The sequence below is a fragment of the Myodes glareolus genome, chromosome 8 (assembly GCF_982192425.1).
Source record: "Myodes glareolus chromosome 8, mMyoGla1.1, whole genome shotgun sequence".
Taxonomy (NCBI): domain Eukaryota; kingdom Metazoa; phylum Chordata; class Mammalia; order Rodentia; family Cricetidae; genus Myodes; species Myodes glareolus.
In genome coordinates, this window is record NC_142033.1 from 5,400,180 (window position 1) to 5,423,352 (window position 23,173).

At 45.8% G+C, this 23,173-nt stretch overlaps 1 protein-coding gene across 1 annotated transcript in view; it reads right to left on the reverse strand.

The window, feature by feature from the left end:
* Pkd2 (polycystin 2, transient receptor potential cation channel) overlaps positions 1-22,941 on the reverse strand; it is a 45,845-nt gene extending 22,904 nt beyond the window's left edge. The window contains exons 1-4 of the mRNA XM_085691564.2: positions 22,321-22,941; positions 13,386-13,499; positions 1,954-2,087; positions 317-567 (exon numbers count right to left, since the gene is read on the reverse strand). Of these exons, the coding sequence (XP_085547690.1) occupies positions 317-567; positions 1,954-2,087; positions 13,386-13,499; positions 22,321-22,921 (1,100 nt within the window). The 5' untranslated portion in view covers positions 22,922-22,941. The remainder of the gene's footprint in view (positions 1-316; positions 568-1,953; positions 2,088-13,385; positions 13,500-22,320) is intronic.
* Positions 22,942-23,173: the final 232 nt, after the last annotated feature.

A 23,173-nucleotide genomic window follows, 5' to 3' on the forward strand; every position in this document is an offset into this window, starting at 1 on the left:
TAATTACATTTTGAACAAAAACATGTTTCTAAGAACTACTAAAACGAGTCAGGGACAATCCTGTTTGCCCTAAAAAGAAATAAGACCGAAGCATCTTAGACCCTCTAAAGGCTCGGCCCACCTGTCCTTTTCCTGGATTATATGTCAGACAATTCAGTCTTTTTGAAATGTGCGTGTAGAAACTAAAAGGGGAAGAGAGGTCAGAGAAAATAAGGTGAAAAGGTCAGCTTGCCCCTGGCCTATTGGAGGGATCTTTTTGTAGAGAATAAATAAAAACATGGGCGCCACCGGCTGGACATGCGTCACAGCCACTTACGCAGTTCCGTTTCGCGGTCCAAACGGAGCCCTGTCCTCACTACTGAGGGAGTAGACGTCATAGCACTCTTTAATTTCATCTCGCAAGTCCTGAGGAATGGAGCAGGATCCGTTTCTGACTCTCAGCTGGCGTAGACGAGGCACTCCTAACAGCAGGTTCTCGTAGAAAATGAAACTTCGGTTATCGGCTTGCGTGTGGTTACCCGCCTCCGCCTTCCAGTAGAGCCCGTCCAGGAAGGAGCCTTCTGCGAACTGAAACAAAGGATTCTGGAGAGGGTCCACTCAGAGGTCGGCTGGCTTCTGCCTGGAGCATGTTAGAACCGAAACGTCACCAAGCCTTTGAGCCCATAGAGCTACAGCATAGGCCACATGGTCAGAAATATTTGGGCTTGGACCTTGCTGTCATTTGTCAGATGTGGGCCCTTGCATAGGCCTCCCTAAGCTGTTCCCACATTTGGGAAACTCACCCGTTTCTGGTCATGCATCTGACACAGTATCAACGTGCCGGAACTAATGGTGGAGACGAGCATGTTTTCTAAATACATCAAGACCATTAACTTCACTTTCCCCTAGAAAAACAGCATCCCACATAGCCATAACTCAGGAATGAAAAGTTAAGGGTGCCAATGACCTTCTCCTGCTGGATCTTTTTTCTACCTGGATTATTTCGCTACTCGTGGAGTCCTTCAACCCCGCCCCTTCTCTTCTGGGCTTGGCCTTTATTATCATGGAAGGGTGCAGGTGAGAAGGTTCACGTTCAAAAGGCTCTTCCTACGCGGGGAGCAGATCTAGTCATTCTCCGTGCATCCACAGAGGCCGGCCGCACTGAGCAGGGCCAAGGTCAGTACTGCACAACTGTGGGTTTTAACAACAAGTGTTCTTACATATTAAGGAGGTTACCTTCTCTATGCCTGGAACCAAGAGCTCTGACTTCAGGGTCTAATAGGAATTTCCCATATTGCTTCTCCTGGGAGAAACAATAACTTCCTTTTAAATTTCCTCTTCAGCTTTCCTAGGTTCTGAGCACCACACCATCTGAACTGGCTTAGCTCATGGCTTGTTGTCTGCTAGTTGGAGCTTAGAATTAAGGGGGAGGCCATGGTGAATTTTACGGTAACAGATCTTTGAAATTGTGTCCATGTCTTATTAGAAGCTGGACATATTCTGGGAGTTGAGGGCACATGCTACTATCAACAAAGACACGAATGACTAAAAGTAAAACAGTGTACGTCACCCAAACTGCCTACGTGGGACCTATGTCATAGGACATTCTCAATCATCATTTACAGAATCATGAATGACAGCATGAAAAAAAAGCTAGAATGAAGCAGAAAAAAAAAAAAATCCAGGTCTTTTCTTCTCCAACCATGTGACCAAACAAAGGTAAGCACCCTGAATTTACCTACCCAGTTTTTCAAACTGGAGCACGTGTATTAGTATGTACCCAAAAAGATTGCTCTAGGAATTAATAAATGTATCAAACATCTGTGCAAAGTGCTTCCAATGTTTGCAATGAATGCCAAAAGGGCCAGGAACTCTATATGACTCACTCACAGCTCTTGAAGACACTCATGAGCAGAACTTACAACATGAAGTAAACAATATTCAGAAAACTCTTAGTCACTTATGAATAAATACCTTCCAGAAATCTTCCATCGAGGAGAGAGTTTTAAAGTTGGCTTTCTCTGCTTTAGACACTGGGGTGTCTATGAAAAGCTGGGACAATGTCCGTGTGTAGTAATACACATTGGAGCTCATCGTGCCGTAGGTCACTGGAACACAGAAAGAACCAAGTGAGCATCCAGGGGGCACCTAGACACACATCATCTGCACAGCCGCCCCCTAGACACACATCTGCACAGCTGCCCCCTAGACACACATCTGCACAGCCGACGGCCTCTGTGAGGCATTGCTCCTGCTAGGAGCAATTTTGCATAGATCAGTGTTCACATAAGGTCAGTTCTCCCTTTGCCTTTCCTCTCCCACCAAAACTCTAGGTTATCCTATCTCTCTGCTTACATAAGAAACAGGGAGCATCGATGTTGGCCCATGGGAAACAAAACAGGCCTGATACTGAGTACTGAACTGACTTCCGACGTGTGTATTGTTTGACCCCCGACTGTCGCCTGGATGATCTCTTGCAGCTGTTGAGGTCACTGGGTTCAGAACCCTACACAGCCTTGGCATCTCCTGAGTCTGCGTTTGACTGTCTGTTGTTCCCCTACACCCCCGGTCCCTTCTTAGTTCTCCCAGACCAGTTCTCCATCCCTGCCCTCCCACAGCTCTGGGGCTAACCTCTACTAACTCACAGCTCTGAGGCTAACCTCTACTGACTCACAGCTCTGGGGCTAACCTCTACTGACTCACAGCTCTGGGGCTAACCTCTACTGACTCACAGCTCTGGGGCTAACCTCTACTGACTCACAGCTCTGGGGCTAACCTCTACTGACTCACAGCTCTGGGGCTAACCTCTACTGACTCACAGCTCTGGGGCTAACCTCTACTGACTCACAGCTCTGGGGCTAACCTCTACTGACTCACAGCTCTGGGGCTAACCTCTACTGACTCACAGCTCTGAGGCTAACCTCTACTGACTCACAGCTCTGGGGCTAACCTCTACTAACTCACAGCTCTGAGGCTAACCTCTACTGACTCACAGCTCTGGGGCTAACTTCTACTGACTCACAGCTCTGGGGCTAACCTCTACTAACTCACAGCTCTGAGGCTAACCTCTACTAACTCACAGTTCTGAAGGTAACCTCTACTGACTCACAGCTCTGGGGCTAACCTCTACTGACTCACAGCTCTGAGGCTAACCTCTACTGACTCACAGCTCTGGGGCTAACTTCTACTGACTCACAGCTCTGGGGCTAACCTCTACTAACTCACAGCTCTGAGGCTAACCTCTACTAACTCACAGTTCTGAAGGTAACCTCTACTGACTCACAGCTCTGGGGCTAACCTCTACTGACTAGACACTTGAGACCTCTGCCCCTTTATAGGTCAGGGGAGACAAATCTATTTTGTCCCCTGGCGCCCTATGCTCATCCACTGACCATCTGGGTGCAATGATCCGTTAGCTTGGCCACAGGTGTTGGGAGAATCCTTACCAACAACTGTACTGCTCTGTCCATGGCCACTATACCTACAGGCAATAATCTTTCCCAAGAGGCTCTCTCCCTCTGCTGGCCCCTTAACCTGTCACATCCTTACAAATGGCCCCTTCGTTTAATTTGCTTTAATTACTACTTTGGATTGCTATGTGCCTCCCACATATCAACCACATCCTGTATGAACACTGCAAACCAAGAGACGCCCCCACTATCAGCGCTCACAGACCATAGTGAACGGACCGTGGAGGGGACACAATGGCAGCTCGTAGGAGTAGGGAGTCTCATTGCTGGGCGTGTTTCTTACCTCCTGAGTGATTGTTTGTACTCTACGAGCCTCAGACCCTGCTTTATTTAAAATAACTAAAATCTACTGAGTACAAAGATAGCAATTAAGCAATGTCCAGTCCTGCTGATTTTTCCTTTCTAACTGATCTGCTACAAACATCTATTAGAAACTGGGGACTTCTGAGCCAGCAAGGCGGCTCAATAAGTAAAAACACTTAGCACACATCCCTGGAGACATGAGTCTAATTTCTGAAACCCAGGAAAAGGTGAGAGAACACTGGAGCTGTTTGCCCTCCACAGGTGCACCATGGCATGCCTGCTTCCATGTACACATCATGAAAATTAAAGCTTCTAGCACTTTGGCAAGTCCCATTTTAGACTGGAGTTATTATGACTACAGGTGTAATATGCAATAATTCCTATGCTCTGCTAAAGACAAAAAGCTTCAAGGAGGAGGAATGTGTTTTCTGTGTCTTTTCGGGCACAGTGATGAACACGCAGATGATTATCTCTTGATTCTGGAATAACTCGTATTAAACTAATTTTTCTAAATGATTGATGAACCTGTCTCTCTGGTCCCTCTATTGTCAAGCAGCATATCAAATTAAAGATTATTAAAAAAGAATGAAGGTTAAATGAAAGTCATTGCGATGGGGAGAAAATCCCTGGATTATTTGGGCAGGACCCAAGGTTGTCACAAAGCCCTTATAAGAGGCATGGTGATAGAATCAGAACCAGATGCACTGGCCAGCAGGGGTTCCCCTGCAAGTCCCTTTCAACATGCAAGGTGACACATTTTTGGGCTCTGAGGACTGGGATATTTGATATTTGGGGTCATTATTTAAACTTCTGCAAGCATCAACTCAAAGAGCTGACACAAGCCAAATAATGCAAAGAAAATCACACCAAGGAATGTCATAATTAAATTGTTGAAAATGCATTCATATTTTGTTAAGAAAAAATTCATCTTAAAAGCAAACTAAAAGAAATACATGTTCTGAGGTGGGGGGTGACAATAAGAATTTTCTCTCTGTTCTAATCAGAAATAAGACCACAGATCAATAAAATGTCTTTGAAGATCATAAAAAAAAGAATGAAGGTGATAACGATGCAACATGAGTGTGCTTGAGAGTTCATCTCAAACAATCACTTAAGCAAGAAATTAACAGAAACCCACTGTCTGTACAGTTGTGCAAAGAGTATATCAAATAACTTCCAGTCCCTCACCTGTGCTTCTATGATTTAATATATATAGAATAAAAACAACGTTCTTCAGATCACGCCTGGCCATCTTCTTACTCCAGCACCAGACTGGTCTTAGTTCAGGATTTGGAATGCTAATCCATCCAATGGGACAGTTATTAGACACGAGTATCAACAAGAAGTGACCTCTTCCTCCAAACGAGGGACTCATATGTCCTCAGAAAGTCTGCTGCCTGCCCACCTACCTCGCACAGAGAGATGGACACAGGGGCTGCCTGTCCACCTCACCTCGCACAGAGGGCTGGATAGAGGGGCTGCCTGGTGTAGGAGGTCCTTCTGTTTATGTATTGCTTTCATTGGTTAATCAATAAAGAAATTGCTTGGCCTGATAGGGCAGAACTTAGGTAGGCGGAGAAGACAAAACTGAATGCTGGGAGAAGAAAGCAGAATCAGAGAGCAGCCATGGAGATGCCAGGTCAGACATGCTAAATCTTTCCCGGTAAGCCACTACCTCGTGGTGAACACAGATTCATAGAAAAGGGTTAAATAAAGATGTAAGAATTAGCCAATAAGAAGTTAGAGATAATGGACCAAACAATAATTTAATTAATACAGTTTCTGTGTGGTTACTTTGGGTGTAAGCTAGCCGGGTGGCCAGGACGAACAAGGGACCCATTCCCTACAACAGCTGCCTGTCCACCTCACCTTGCACAGAGGATGTATAGAGGCTCAATGCCCTGAGCAGCAATGCCTGTGAATCCAGTCAATACATGGGGCAAAGGAGACACAAACAAGTGAAGTGGAAGCGTCCTTGCGGTCAAATAAATGATTAGTTGATTACTCTCAATTAGTGTGAAACTTTGGGGGTACTGGTTAATATAGGACATTTTGGGGGTGTTTTACCCACTAGCTGCTGTTGGAAATTATGTGTTGATAGGTTGAAATTGTAAACCTCTAAACATGGTATAGACAACTTAAAAGGCATCTCCTTTGTTTCCCTTTATTCTTCAGACCAGACACTGGTGTTTGCTGCTGAAATTCAAGATCAGTATTAGCTTTCAAGGCTTCACTCAGAGGAAAACAAAATTCCACTGTTGTGTAGCACCCCCTGCTGGACATCAGGAGATGATGCTTCTAGCACTGAAGGTAAAAAATTATTCGGCCACTATGAACTATTTCTGAATTGTGTCAAAATACAGCTGACCCAGTTATCTGGGAACAACATTTCTACATATACCCAGAGCAGGAGGGGTGTGAGACCCTGCAGCGGTAGCTCAACATCAGACAGTCAGGGGGAGACCCTCAGCCAGGCTCCACACAGAGGATCTGCCTCCAGGCTCACAACAGAAGCGGCTGCTGCCCCAGATCTTGAACAGCTATTATCTAACCTTCCTGAGAATGAACGTGAAAATGAACATAATAGAACTGACAGCTCTTTGTGAAGCCCATGTGAAGAGATGTATGTGAAGGAAGACATTTGCAGAGTATGAACTGGAGTGGAAACATATCAGTTACAGTGCTGTCCACCTCCAGTGGAGGAAGTCTACAGGCAGGTGCTCCTCACACGCTAAGTGACTGCGATAGAACACTACTGGGTGAAATAAACTCAGATGGAGACTGGAAAGGAAGATAAACACACATTTATATGATACCAGGTAATGTATGCGTATGAATGTCTGTGTGCACGCACACAGGAGCAGAAACGTGCGTGTGAGAGAGACTGCGAGTGTGTACCATTTCTTCTCTTAACCCCTCATTTTCCATTTTTCCAAAAGATGTCAGAACAAAGTACATTAAAACACAGGTTTCCCTTGAACACACTGGCCCCGGAGACAACTTTCTGAAGAGAACACCAACAGTGCAGGCACTAAGAAAGGCAGCTGATAAATGGGACCTCATGAAACTGAAAAGCTTCTGTACAGCAAAGGACACGGTCAACAAGACAAAGCGGAAGCCTGCAGAATGGGAAAAGATCTTCACAATTCCACATCATATGGACATAATCTATGTCTATGGAGACAGAGAGCTGATCTCCAAAATATGTAGAGCTCAAGAAACTAGGCATTAAAATAAGAAATAATCCAACTTAAAAATGAGGCACAGATCTAAACACATAATTCTCAATAGAGGAATCCCAAATAGCCAATAGACTCAAAGAAATGCTTAACATCCTTAGCCACCAGGGAAATGCAAGTAAGAATGACTCAGATTCCATCTTACACCTGTCAGAATGGCTAACATAAAAAATACAAGTGACAGCTCACGCTGGAGAGGATATGGAGCAAGGCGAACACTCCTCTATTGCTGGTGGAGTGCAAATTTGTACAGCAGCTATGGAAATAAATACGGCCATTTCTCAGAAAATTGGAAATCAATGTACCTTAAGACCCTGCAATACCACTCTTGGGCTTATACCTACAGGATGCACAAGGACATTTACTCGATTATGTTCATAGCCACCTTATTTGTAATAGCCAGAAAACAGAAACAACCTAGATGCCCCTCAAATGAAGAACAGATAAAGAAAATGTGGTACATTTATACAATGGAGTATTACTCAGCTGTTAAAAAATAATATCATGAAATTTGCAGGCAAACGGATGGAACTATAAGAAAAATCCTAAGTGAGGTAACTCAGATCCCAAAAGATAAACATGGCATGTACTCACTTATAAGTGCATATTGACTTCAAAGTAAAAGATAACCAAGCTATAATTCACAGAGTCAGTGAAGCTAAATAACAGGGAGGGCTCAAGGGGGGACTAATAGATCTCCTGGGGAGCGGAAGTAAAACAGATATCACAGGTAGGGGTGGGAGATGGGAACAGGAGGAATCAGGTAGACGGAGGGAAAGAGCTCTGAAAGAGACAACTGGAATCAGGGGCATCTTGGAGATGAGGCAGACACCTAATGCAATGGAAACTCCTAGGAATCCACAGGGTGACCCTAGCTGAGACTCCCAGCAGTGAGGGATACGGAACCTGAGCTGGCCGTCTCCTGGAACCAGGCAAGATTTCCAGCGGAGGGACTGGGACACCATAGGTCCATAACCTCTGACCTACAATTTGTCCTGCCCACAGATGTGCTCAGGTTTAGGGGTACAGAAATTGTGGGAGCGGCCAACCAATGACTGGTCCAGCTTGAGACCCTTGCCACAGAGGATGCCCACCTGTATCACTGCCCAGAGGGCAAGGCCCCAGAAGTTGGACAGCCCAGAGACCTAGGATAGACCCAAACACAAGTGCAAAACAAAACAAACCAAAAACACAGGCTACGGAACATGCAGCACGGAAACTAGGAGAAACTGCCTTGAAAATAATGACAAATCAGTTCAAAGCAGCCAATGACAGCATTTTATTCATGGTTGAGAAACTATAAGCCTCAATGTTAAAATATAAATGCAATATAGCATAGTGTGCCACCTATTGAATGTATTTCAATGCCTAGAGGCAAAAGAAAAAAATTCTAATTCCATGAGAGAAAAATAGAAATGTAAAGTTGACAGGAAAGCATAAGCAAGGAGAAACAGTCATATTTGACAAAAACAGGAACTCTGAATTTCTTATTAGAAAAAATGGCTTTAAAATGTTTTCAAAAGACAACTTAAGAATTTTTATAAGAAACCTACTTAATATGAAGTTAAAGAATGGGATACTTCACATCTGATATGCAAGTTTAGAGACCTTAGTTCAATCTTGGTCCCATGTGAGAGCAGGAGAGAAAACCAGCCCCACAGGGTTGTCCTTTGAACCCATGTGTAGCCACAGCTGACACCCATGCACCGCATCGTGCACACATGCAGTGACAGCTAACACCCACGCATCACATTATGCACACATGCAGTGACAGCTAACACCCACGCATCACATCGTGCACACATGCAGCCACAGCTGACACCCACGCATCACATCGTGCACACATGCAGCCACAGCTGACACCCACGCATCACATCGTGCACACATGCAGCCACAGCTGACACCCACGCATCACATTATGCACACATGCAGCCACAGCTGACACCCACGCATCACATCGTGCACACATGCAGCCACAGCTGACACCCACGCATCACATTATGCACACATGCAGTGACAGCTAACACCCACGCATCACATCGTGCACACATGCAGTCACAGCTGACACCCATGCACCGCATCATGCACACATGCAGCCACAGCTGACACCCATGCATCGCAGTGCGCTCACATGCAGCCACACCTGACACCCATGCATCAAATCGTGCACACAATAGAAAACACTTTCCAAGAAGAGTGAAGTGACACTCGGCTTACTTAGTTTTTGTCAACTTGACACAAATTTTAGAGTCACCTGGGAAGAGGGCAACCCAAGCAAGGGATTTCCTCCATCAGTCCGTCCTGTGTGTGTCTGTGGATGACTGGGCAGGTGGTCCTGGTTGGCATATGGGAAGCACTGAACAAGTCACAGAAAGCAAGTCCGTAAAAGCATCCTCCATAGTCTCTGCCTCAAGTTCCTGCCCGGGGTTCCCTTGAGGATGGACTGAAAGCTGTGATATGAAACAAACCCTTTTCTCCCCAGGCTACTTTGTGATAATAAAGACACAGCAACAGAACGTGATCGTAGCTACCTGACAAAGGAGAGCAGAATGGGAGTCCAGGATCTGAAGAATTACTTTATATGATAAATGACACCATAAACAATGATTCCATTCTCATAAATTCTTATGTGTTAAATAACAGATTATCAGAACGTATGGAATGATATACGTAATATAAAAATAAACAAAGTCATATGGGAAACTCCAAAGTGACAGACTTCCATTTCAGCCAAAACACAGAGTAAAACCTCCTAAAACCAAGACAAAAACCCCAAACAGACAAAACCATCATACAATAAACTCTGAAAATTAGCTAACCAAAAGACAAATGCATATTAAATTAAATCATTTAGCAATTTTAAAAACTGCTTAGAAATCATAACTATCACAGAAGGAAATTACACCAGGTGCAAAGACAGTAGAATCATAATACCGCGGTCCCGGGATCTATTATTGCGCAGGGAACCTAATTTTTTTTTATATCTTTGTCTCACACCATATGTTCTCAGGGGGATGTGGTAGGATAAAGTATGAAAATCTACTTGAAAAGACTCCATCTATAAATGCACAGTGCTGAATACAAATCAACAGTTACTAAGTTCGAATTTGAAATGCAGGGTGCTGAATACAAATCAAACAGTTACTAAGTTCGAATTTGAAGCGACTCCGTCTATAAATGCATGGTGCTGAATACAAAACAAACAGTTACTAAGTTCAAGCTGGGTAGTCGTCATCAACGTGCAGGAAGCTCTCCGAATTAATGAATGAGAAAAGCGAGTAAGACAGAGGGGGAGCAGAAGTGGGCGACGTGCCAGCTATGAGAAGCAGCTCTGCACACGGCACTGCCGTGTTCGTGGAATGTTCCTTTACTCCATGTGAAGATGTGTCACTATGATTGGTTTAATAAAAAAAAAAAAAGCTAATGGCCAATAGTTAGGCAGGAGACATAGGCAGGCCTTTTGGACAGAGAGAGCTCTGGGAAGAGGAAGGGCACAGTCGCCAGCCAGGTGGGGTTGGGGGCAGGATGAGCACACTGGAGAGGAAGTAATGAGCATGGGGAAGAACGTAGCTTTAAAAATATGGGTTAATAAGTTATAGGAGCTACTTTGAAACAAGTCTAAGCTAAGCGCCAAGCTTTCATAATTAATAATAAGTCTCCATGTCACTTTTTGTGAGCTGGTGGCCTAAAAAGAAAAGTCCATCAACACTGCAGTACACAGGCCAGTACCTTCCTTCCTCCTCCCCTCCCTCCCCCACTCCATGACAGATGCAGGGGACCACTCAGACACAGGACAGAGTGGGCCCAGAGTCATAGCACAAACAGGAGGGTCCCACTCCAGTTCACACCACGGAGCTTCTCCCTGGATCTGGCTCCTGCACTGACCTAGAAAGAAGCAGAGTGACAAGGACCCTCTGCTTAGCCCTACAGTAGTAAGGCTCTGGAACCTTCTAGGTCAAGCCTACTCCTCCTTGTAAAACTCAGCCTTGGCAAGGAACTGCTGTCATCCTAGCCGAAGGCTAGAAACCATCTTCAGTCTCTGATCGGGTGACTCAGTCCCTATCACTGCCCAAGAAATGTTCAATGACTGTCCTGTCTGCTGCCAGATACTGTCAGACAGTTGAGTCAGAAACTGTTTACACCAATGTTCTCTCTATAGAGTATAATCTTAATTAGTAAAAAATGTAGCAGTTGGTAGGAAAAAAAAAACAGACAAACTTGTGGTTATAGTGAAATAGTGGGGGAAAAAAGAGATTTCTAAATAATAAACAAGAACACATGACTAGCTGTGTAACTCCAGTCAGCTTTCTAAAGCTCTTGGTCTTAGGTTTACTTCTTTGGCCTCGTTCACAAACTTACTCTATCTGAAATCTTACTTTTCTTCATATCGTTTAGTTCTGCTTTAGATAAATCTGGTAAGCTATAATATTTTTTAGGTTGTTTTGGCAAATGATGCTCATTGTGGATAATGACTCAAATTCTAGACGTACTTCGCATTAGAAATACGCTCACATCTGTAATGTTTGAAGATGCTGAATAATTTTAATGGACAGGTTCATGCAGAAGCCAGTGTGGTTTAATATTTAAGCGCCATTTCTGTGCTGGGAACAAACCCAACCTTGGTGTTCTGTGCTCCAACGGCTCTGAACACGAAAGTCTGGAATGTCCCATCTCCTGCTTCCTGAACTCCAGTGTAATGTGCACAGTCTCCAGCTTTCGCACTTCAGTGTTAGAAACATGTCTTTAAAGAGGCCGCACTGTGTTAGAAGGAATTCAATGTGCTGAGCTCCTAGCAGCAGGATGGTGGCTACCAGGGCTGGCGGGAAAGGCAGGTGATAGTCAAAAGGTACAGCAGAATGCCGTGATATAAAAGCTGAGAGACTTGATGGGAAAGAGGTTTCAGTCAACAACTGAAACAATCAGAACGGAGACGATAGAAATGCTCTCAAATCGGATCGTGGGGGTTAAACCTCCGTGCATTAGAAAAATAAATCAGATGCTTATGTGGATGGAGCTTAAGGCATACAAGGTATATCTCATTAAAAATTGCTTCCTAAATAAATCTTTCTTCTCCCAAAGGAGAAAGAAAAACAAACTAACGTCATTTTAAAGCTTGTCTGTGGTTATTTATTTTAAATTTGTGGATTTTCTCTGCTGACAGATTGCACTTTGCTACTCGAGAGGCTTACAGTTCAGAGCTGCAGAGGGACCAATATCTTCATAGCAGGTATTAAGCTAAATATTTAATAATTGTGGCACATCCACCAAGCACTGGGAATAAACAATGGGTCATTAAAGCAGAAAGAAATAACATGAAACTTATTTAGACTTTTTTATCTAAGCAAACATTACTGGGTCTTCTCTCCTGTGAATTATACTCTTGAGAAAACATTTTCCTCTTTTTTCACCTCCAGCTTATTATGGGGAAGTGGATGAGGGTGCACACAGGGAAAGGCTGCTCCTAACTGGAGTCCTCTCTCGGTCTACACTGGAAGAGGTAGGTCTCTTCTTGGGAGTTTAGTAAAGAGCCCGCACAGACTGGCTTCCTTGTACCCATAAAAGGCCTCAGAGAAGACATGACAGAAACCAGGCCAGCAAGACGGTCAGCAGGTACAGCGCTCACCGAGCAAGCCTAATGCCTTGAGTTCAAACTGCAACCCGTAGAAAAGGGAAGGGAGAGGAAGGGCTTCACAGAGTTGTCCCCTGACCTCCACAAGAACACTGGCGTGTGCATGCATACATGCGTGCAAACATGCAAACACACACACATACCACACACCACATACACACACACTTTAAAAACCCATGCTTCAATATGCTACAATTCAGGATACCTGATTTGCCTGTAACTTTTCCAGACTGGAAAGCAAACAGTGACTGAGATGGGCTCTGAGCCCTGGCTTCCCTCCCCCTTTCCCCAGAGAATGCATGAACATCCTCGAATAAGAGAGGAGGACATGAACCAGGTCAGCTAGTGTCCCTTAGAGTCTAGTGATGGTTGAGGACTTGGGAGAAATAAGGCACTTTAAGGAAAGCAGTGACCCAAACTGTCAGGATCCTAAAGGTGACTTTGGAAGGCAGGAGCCACCATGAGCAGTCTGTCACCTGAGAGTTCAGCACGGATGTGTGATATTCACTGACACGGAAGCTAAGATTCAAACCCTTCACCTGGGATTTTTGTAGACAGCAGGTTTCCTGTGCACCTCACACTGAAATCTGTCGCAACAAGCTGGTCAGCAGGGGACTTCCCCAAATCCCAACCTGAACCAGAAGCCACAGAGAAGAAAATTGTTGGCTTGACCTCCTGATGCTCACACACTTCTCCTCCATTGTGGCAGTGACAGGCCACACACCCTCAGAACATTTCCGCTGGAGAGGGCAAGCTTGTACTCACAGATGCACAGGACTACGAGGAACAGGAGGTAAGTGACCAGCTCCCGCAGCATGCTTTTCAGGTATTTCTCCCGGTTAGTGCTGCGCTCCTCCATGAGTCTTGTTCCCCAGAGACCTTTAAAACAAGGAAACGCAAACACAACAAGGTCAACTTTCTTAAGACGTTTCACAAGTGGCAAAAGGGAAAATGAAATCAATATTACGCCAGTTCTCACAGGGAAATACAAACACATAAGAATATATAGGCAGGCAAACTGCATGCGATTTGGAAGGGAATTTATTTAGTATACACCATGACCCACCCACCTCAAAAGTAAAAGATCCAAGGCAACTCATTCATCTTTGTAGCTTCTAGGACCATTAGCAAATCTCGTTAAAAGTTTAGGAGGATGGGAAATGAAGGCAATTGAAAAGATTCGGCAACTGTGAGCATCATATAGCCCTTCTTTCTGGTTGGTAAAGGATACTTCCGGTACCCTCCCTGAAAGCCTAGCTAAGGAGATGGTGTGACTGCAGGACAAACCCCTCTGAGGCTGCAACAGTGCAAAATCCGAGTTGTTGATCATTTCCATCTGGAAACATCTACTGAGCTTCTAGCATGGTGGCAGAGAGGTCGCTCTGGGCTCACCTCTGTCCTATAAGAAACACTGTGACCACTGACCACGCTTAGCCCATTTATGCTTAACAGGTGTTTTAAAAGCCAACTAATATGGTTTTAAATTAACAGCAACCGTTCATGTGACTCCTCTGTCTTTCTTTCTGGGAAAAACTATGCTCAGCAACCATGTTGTGTATTTCCAGCAGATGGTAAGTGTCAGGCTGGTGAAGGAAAGATGATGTAACCCTCGGAGAGATTGCTGGAGAGAATTACCGGTTTGGGATTCGGCCAGCAGGCAGCATGGTGGCTGTCCAAACCCCCGTTAATGAACAGTGTGGATAAGTCACCATGCTGGTTCCTGGGGAGAGCCTTAGTATCTTCCCCCAAACGCTAACTTCTCAATCCTTCCAGTTAGGCTATTAACAGACACAAACCTCGTTCCCCCATGTTACCTGTAGTTCACTCTAGAATTTTACCTGCCTCATTAACCCAAATTCAGGCCACACATGAGCCAGAAACAAGCCACGGGAGAAAGGGGAACAGTATGGAGGAGATGAGGTATCATCAAGGTTGATATACTTTTTAGGCCTTATAACAACACAAGAACGCTACTCTATTAAACTTAGATATTCCATTTTCCTTTACTTCCTTTTAAAAAATGACCATCCAAACTTCACGGACACCATGTTACTCATCACAGGCTTCACACTCTGAAAGTTGGACACAGTTTATGACCAGGCCTGCTGCTGCCAAGAGCTGGCATTCGCTCACGCAGAAGAAATGCAGCAAGCGGAATGTTTATTCATTGCAAGCCTATTATTATCAAGGATTTTTACAAACTTAGACGACATGGAAAGTTACAAGACAGGCTAATGCCGCAGTCAAGGATCAGGCTCGGCATGCTCGGCATGCTCAGTACAACCATTCTTCTATCTTTGGGTAGAGTTCTGGAGGCCAGCTCCACAGTGTCCACGTGGTGACTGCTAGTCTCTTTAGCATCTTTACTGCTATGTGGTCAGTGATTTTATTCTTTCCAATATAGACAGCCATGCGGTAAGGAATAGACATAAGTTCATGCAAATGGTATTCCCTGACCTTTAAATAAAAACAGACAAAAACGATGTCAGGTTTTTCTCAAGCCAAATTTGCAATGAATTATGGCAATTTAGTTCAAGCCCTTAAAAGGAAATGTCTCCTCCTTTCTTATCTCTATTACTATCATGTATTTACTTTTCCTAAATCACCCTACCTACCTCCTAAATATTAAAATCATTAATTCCCCTGCCCCCACACTGAATATATGTAGAGAGAAGTCTATCTTAGGAGACAAGGGCCCCTCAGATTCATTGTCCTGCTGCAGATTACTTTCCCAGTTCATGAGTTGACACACAGGAGCACATTACACAGAGGGCTCAGACTTGCATGCCCCAAATGAATGCTCCTTTTTCTCTCTCTAGAAACTTCTTTCTAGTTGAGCAAACGGCATCAAACAAGAAATCTGAGATCCGTCTCACAGACAGTTCTCCTCGTAGCCTTCTCCACACAGAGTTGCTTCTGTAAATATTTTCTGCGCTGAGAGGGGCTCACTCTGTAACTCAGTCTGGCCTTGAACTTGGAATGCATCTCCTGTCTCTGCCTCCTGAGTACTGGGAAGACAGACATGCACCACCATATCAAGCCTGAAGCTGTAACTCTGTCTTTAACCTAGGCCTGTAACGTCACAGCCCAGATGCTGAGCTGCAATTCTGGTCACCCTCTTCCCGTCCAGCTCTCTCCTGACCATCCATCACTCCCTGTATCCCCTGCACTCTTCAGTCCTGCGTATGGCTACACTAGTCATGTCTGGAGTCACCATAACTTCAAGTACCTACAGGAAAACCTACCAGCTCCCCAGTGCAATGTTCAGGCCTGCTTAGCCTTGTTCCTGCTACTGCTCCCTGACAGAATCTGCCCTCCCCCTTCAAAGTGTGGTTCACTTTGAATCCCTGTGAAGGAAGACCTTCATTTCCCTCCACAGGGAGAGACAGACTACCTCTTCCTTGAGATCGTCCCATACCACAACTCAGCACTGTAACTACGAATTTGCAGCTGTTTCCCTCAGTAGACATTTGACTACTACATTTCAAAGTAGACTTTGAATCTGAGCAGTCTGAGATTTGGGACCTTGTACTATTCATCCACGCATGTCTAGGATCTACCACAGGAGCAACTCTCAGTGATTTTATTGACGACATGCTCCTGTTACCAGTGCAACTTCAGGACACCCAGCAAGCCCTAGAGGACAAAGGCAGCAATGAGAAGGAAAACTGTTCAGAAGGTCGGTGCAAATGAAAGAAGGAAAAGGAAGAGAGAAGGGAAGGAGGCGTGGACTAAAGCTAAAGGGAACGTCTCCGTGTCGGTATGTGGGTGCCCAGAAGGCCAGAGGACAACCACGGGAGCCTCTCCTCTACCATCTGTCTTAGTTAGGGTTTCAGTTGCTGCAACGAAACACCATGACCAAAAGGCAAGTTGGGGAGGAAAGGGTTTATCTGGCTAACGCTTCAGCATTGATGTTCATCACTGAAGGCAATCAGAATAGGAACTCAAGCAGGGCAGGATCCCAGAGGCAGAAGCTGATGAAGAGGCCATGGAAGGGAGCTGTTTACTGGCTTGCTTCAGCTTTCTCAGCCTGCTTTCTTATAGAACCCTGGACCACCAACCCTAGAGTGGGCCCTCCCCCATCAATCACTAATGAAAAAAATGCCTTACACGTGGATCTTATGGAGGCATGTCCTCAGCTGAGGCTCCTTCTTCTGAAGACTCTAACTTGTGTAAAGTTGACACACCCAGTACACTGCCCACCTTGGTTTTGTGACAGAATCCCACCTGCTGGTCAGGAATTTACCAAATGAGCCAGATGGCCCTGTCTTGGCTTCCCCAGTGGCGGGACTGCAAGCCCATGTTGCCACCATACACTCCGTTCTTTAAATATGGACTCTGGGGATCAAACTTAGGATGTTACTATCTCTCTAGACCAAGGGAAAGTCCCTATAGCCAAATGTGAAGGGAGGGAAAAAAAGAAAAGAAAAAAACAAAGGAATAGGCCCCTCTTCTCATTGGATTATGTCTTTCTATGGTGTAGGAGGTCCTTCTGTTTATGTGTTGTTTTCATTGGTTAAATAAAGAAACTACCTTGGCCTTTTGATAGGGCAACACTTAGGTAGGCGGAGTAGACAGAACTGAATTCTGGGAGGAAGAAGCACAGTCAGAGAGCCGCCATGGAGCTGCCAGATCAGACATGCTGAATCTCTCCCAGTAAGCCATGACCTCGTGGTGACATACAGATTATTAGAAATGAGTTGAATCAAGATGTAAAAATTAGCCAATAAGAGGCTAGAAACAATTGGCCAGGCAGTGTTTAAATGAATACAGTTTCTGTGTGATTATTTCAGGTGTAAGCTAGCAGGGTGGCTGGGATGACAAGCAGCCCGCTGTCTCCCTACAAAAGAAAACAAGGGGGCCCCGCTCCCTACAACATTTCTACTCATCATCTGGGGCTCAGATATCCTTGTCAATATTATGGGAACCTGCAAAATCTTGTTTCCTGCCTCGGTCATGATTGAACACTGGGTGTCTCTTGGCCTCTACCAGGCAGATTCAGCAGAATTAGGACCTTTAGCGCCCATCCTGAGGAGGAAGACTCTGGCTACCCTTTGATAGGGTAGAATTACACCTGTCCTATGTGTCCACCACCTATGAGGACATGGGCTACCCTGTGAGTGAAGGGGCTTAGCCACTCCCCTATCTTTCTGGCTAAACCGTAGCTCTGGTCCTTACGAAGGTTCTAGGATGGGAGTATCTAGAGTGGCAACCAACACAGCAAGGAAGAAGGAACACTACAAAGGACTGTGGAGACTAGTCTCCTGGGGACAAAGCTTGCCCATCAGCTCAGCTACATCTCTGAGCAGTGTTCCACACAGGATTATGGAGGGACGAGTAGTGAGAAAGAGCCGAGAGCAGATGCTGGATAGTGGGTGCCACAGACTCCATGGTGAGGAGACCAGACCCCACACTCAGTGCCCTGGCTGTAAGCATCAAGTCTGAGGGATGGCCCCTAGCTACCCACAAGGTCTAGCCTAGGACCTGCCTCAGAAACATTCTCTGTATTGAGGTACCACCTTCACAAACTGAAAAGTAGATACTTTGGAAAATCTCCAAAGATCTCAAAAAAGTTCCAGAAAGCTGAGTGTGGTATTATTATTACTGTAGTGCTAGTACCCACTCCATGGAGGGATGAAGCAGGAAAATGGAAAGTCCCAGGTCAGCTTGTACTGTGAGAAACCCTGTCTTAAAAGACCAAAATTTTAAGACACCCAAAACATGTCCATTATCAGGGAGAAGTTAGGGAAATAAGTGTATATGTGTGAATATGATCAAAATACACTGCATGTATGCAAAAAATTCTCAAATATATTAAATATATATTTATCAAACAAAAAACCTCCAGCAACTAAATAAGGAATATGCAAAATGCAACACACAGTGAAATAGAAATCAGTCATCTGCAGGAACAAAGTTCAGATGCATGCTGCTGTAGGGAGGAGCTTGAAAACAGGCTACACACACTAAGCCACAGAGCAGGGCAGATTCTGATTCCACGTGCAGTGTACTTGGACATGATCACAAAAAGTCTGGGAGGAAATAGCTAAACAGAACCACACTGATAGAAATATATGTAATGCCCACCCAGCTGTGGCCAGAAAGGTAAATGTGATGTTGCACGTACTTTGGCACAATTTAAAAAAGGAAGGTTCTTCTACTTTAGATGAATTAGGGATCTGGATATACGGAGTAGTTGATATGGTTAATCCTAAATGTCCTGATGAGTCAACATTTAAAAAGCAGGGAAATATGAAAAAACCTCTGACTAAAGTTAGATATAAGCTCGGCAGGTACTTGTCATAGCAAGAACAGCTCTGGGCTCCAATGCTTGTAATTAAATCCTGGTTACAATATTTAAAAGTTGCGGCCTTGGGGAAGTCATTTAAGCTATAAAAGCCTTGGTTCCCTCAGGAGGAAGATGGTGTGAGGCTAGCATCTACCCTGAGGACAAAAAAAAAATGGCCATAAAAAAAGGATTCCAGAGTGCTAAACACAGTGGGTAATTCATTGTCACTTAACAAGTGACAAGGCTCTCTACTCCCATGTGCTCCTCCTCCCTGGGGCTGTAAAAGCCCCCAATATCTCCAAATATCACTTAAGGGGCAAAAGGTCCCCTGTGCACACTTGAAAACTTCACAGCTAGGATAACCTAGGCTGGTGATGAAGCACAAGTGGATTCTGGGAACTCCAGCCAGGCCGGGTCAGTCACTGCACACAATGATCATAAGCGGCAGCTGAGAATGGAGTCATACTGGTTATCACTTTGGGGTGGTACCGTCTGGTATGGCCACCGTCAGACTTTTATAAACCTCAATAACCTTCCCGATAATTGAATTCGCCCCTCTGTAGACATCAGAAAGGAAGGTGGAAGAAACGCAAGTTAAATGTGCGACAAAAGAGTGGCAGCCACTTATCAAATGGTACACGTCAGTGCCAAGCTTTGAATATTTCAGGGAAAATAAAAGCAATCCTCATGTTCATTTGTGCCCTAGCAATATGTGACAGGAGTTGCTAGCTGTGGACAAAAATCCATTTCTCCCCTGCCGGATATGTGGCTCTATTATACTCTTCAGCCCTCCTGACAGTATTGTTAGTTATGAGAACTGAGAATTTGCCAGGGCAGCAGGAGTCAAAGCAAGGGTTATTTCCAAGGTGGTATCTGGGGCACCACCACCGAATCATTCAGCTGTCCTTTGCTTCCTCTGGTTCAAGCATTCAGCACCTCTTCACTGGCCTCCTGCCACACCTGCCTGGCTGATGTCTCCCTGCCTCACTATCTACCTCTGGGAAACCATTTAGGATGCCAAGCTGCCAAGTCCCGTTCATCTAGCAGGCTCTGCTGTAGCTGAGAAGCCTTCAACTGCCTCTTAATATTTAGAGATACATTTTAATTGCCCAGTTAGATGCCGTGTACCTCAGAACAAGGCTTTAAAAAGTCCTGCAACCTCAACTCCTCACTGCTAAGGAGGTAAGTCCACCCACTGTCCAAAGCACAGGGAACACCGTTTGCTGTCCACCTACTGTTCCTGGGAGTAGGAAGGACAGAGACTGAGCCCAACTCTTCCATTACAAATGAGAAGCTGAGATCCAGAGGAGTGACAGGGAGAGCCTGACAATCTAGATTCACTAAACTCCCTTAATAAACCCCACTAGCTGTGAGTAGAGCAAAAGTCACTTTCTGTGCCGATCCTTGGGGATTATTTACATGTTATATATGCAGTTTTCATTACTGTCATCCCGCAGGCCACGTCTCATTCACTGTTGGTTACTGCACATTTCTGGGCTCCGTTCTTTGGGAAATAGCGATATGCTACTATAACTAATCTTATTTTATAGCTGCTAGCAGTCCGCCATCTTCATGCTTAATATTTAATACCTGTGGCCTACTTAATAAGCCACAAGAGGTCAACTACATTTCTTCCTAACAGAAACAAAATGCTCAAAATTTTCTATAATTAATAATTTCTCAAGTTTGTTCTTTGTGAATTTCAGCTTTGATGGAGGCACCATCCCATTATGTTATTATTATTGTTATTACCATCACTATTTTTAGGGTTTATTAGGTATTACTGAGGGAAGAGATGCAGGGGTACACAGGGCAACATCCTGGAAAGGGACTCACGGCTGCCATGGCCTCTCCAGTGCTCCTCTCTCTCAGGACCTTGACAAAGTTCACACTGATCAAGTATGTATGGCTCACTGTCAGTTTACTGAAATTCTTCTTTTTAAGAAATAGACATATATATATATATATATATAGTATACTTTTATTTCATTGTCTCACACTATTCAGTTCAAAGTTAAGTATATTACCAATTGCTCAAGCTGATTTTAAAACCATGTGACTTTCCATTATCTATTAACTTACAAGAAATGTGTACTTCACATTGGTGAATATGTTTTAAAAGTACTTCTGACAAAATTTAAGATAGGAATCTGTTTCACAGGGTTCTAGACATTAAAATAAGCTTTAGTGTTTCCCTCTTCTATCTGTTAAAGTTACCTCAAAGGGATATTTTGTTTCTCACCATGCCCCACATCACATTAACTAGCACACATATGTAAAAGCAGCGCCTAAATGAACTTTTATTATGTGTGATATTCACGAAGCACAAGGCAGCAAGGACGTGCTGCCCATTTTAGATGTCTGCTCATTTAATTCTTTTCAACACTGGCCATTTCTTTTCTAGAGAAAACTCAAACTCAAGGACAGGAGCAGTTAAATGACAGGTTCAAGGTCAAACAGTAGGAGAACCAGGATTTAAAAGTAGGCCTAACCTGTCTAAACCACACTGCTTCAACATCACTGAGAACTGCAGACAAAGAAGGGGCAGGGGGAGGGGAGGGAATGACGACAACAAGAAATACCAGGAGGGAACTCTTAAAAGTTGGAGAGTTATTAAACTAGGTGGCTGAGAGTTAGTGAAACCTTTCCTCTGGTGGCAAAACACTGAGAACACGGGGTTCAATGTGCTATTGGAAAATCCGCGTCCTCTCCAGCCTTGGGGAGAGTGTGCACAGGGAACGCTGACACATTAACCAGCTGGTATCTGGAGAAGCAATCACCTTGTTACGATGGCAGAGAACATTAGTTTGAAACATACTTTCAGTCCTTAAACCCACGCGGGGTAGGGGTAATATTTTCTTTGCAAGTGTTTAAGAAATATGTATAGAGTTAGAAATGGTCAAAAATACAGACCGTACTGTATTATAGACAGCAACAACCTCCCTCTCAACCAACCGTGCCCATCTATTGGTCATCACTCTCAAAACTTGGGTAGCACTACTGGTTCCTTCCTAGACTGGCTGAAGGGACATGCATCGCCGCCAAATGAAAATCATGGGAGCTGGAATAAACTTGCTCCTCGTTTTGTGACATTTAACAAACACACAGTTCCAACTATCACCAGTTGCATTAGAATATTCTCTTTTCTTCCACTACAAGTCCCAGATACTCCCCCCAAAACGGCTTTCTCCTATTTTCCAAAGTGTGCTCTCTCCTAATGAGAGGGGAAGGCGTCCGACGAATTCGCACCAAGGGCGCAGTGGAATTCCACGCTGGGTACCGGAAGCCAGGCAGAGTTTGCAGTGGTAGGGAGGGAGCTCGGGGAGGAGACGGGAACGTGGAGGACAAGGGTTCGAGCCCGCTGGCAAGCAGTTCTCCCGCGCTCACTGGACGGCGCGGTCTGGTTCTTACCTCGCAGCCCGCGCACCAGTCTCTCGGCCCAAGCCACTCGGGGCGGCTGCCCATCCAGCGGGAGATGACGGTGCAACGGGTCTCCGCCGCCTGCGGGGCTGGGACACGGTGCGCCCTGGTCCTCTAGCCGGCGCCTCCTCCCGCTCGGGTGCCCGGTGCCCCGGTAGCTCCCCAGGACTCGGCCGCGGGCTCCCGTCGAGCTCACAGCCGAGGAGGAGGCCGATCTGCGACTGCCCGGACGCCACTCCACGTCCATCTCCACCACCATTCCTCCTTCCTCCCCTTCCACCTCGTCGTCGTCATCGTCCTCCTCGGCTTCGAAGCCCGGGTTATCGCGGCTCCACGCCTGCCGGGAACACGACGAGAGCGGAGGGGATGGGGAAGCCGAGGCTCCGGCCGGAGGATCCCGCGCAGCCGCCTGCCGGATGCGCTCCATCTCGATCTCCAGGCCCCGCTGCTCCCGGAGGCCTCCGGGGACCGCCAGGCCGCCCCCCACCGCCGCGCCTCCCGCAGCCAGCCGGCCGGGTCCCGGAGCTCGCGGGGCGGGCGAGCGCTTCGCATCCCCGGGCGGCTGCGGCTGCACGCGGTTGGAGTTCACCATCGCGGTCACTGGCGCCCAGCGCGCCCCGGGGCGCAGCTGCCCTCGGCCGCAGGAGCCATATTCTTTCCTTCCCGGGGTCCACCGCCTGCTCCCCGCCTCCGACCGCCCCCTCGGCCCGCCTCCTGGGGCCGGGCCTCGCCTGGGCTGGCCTCAGGCGCCAGGGAAAAGGCCCTGGACCCCAGCGCACGCCCCGCACTCCCCGGGCCAGCGTTCCAAGTGGAGCCAGGGTGCAGAGCGGCGCCCACATTCCTA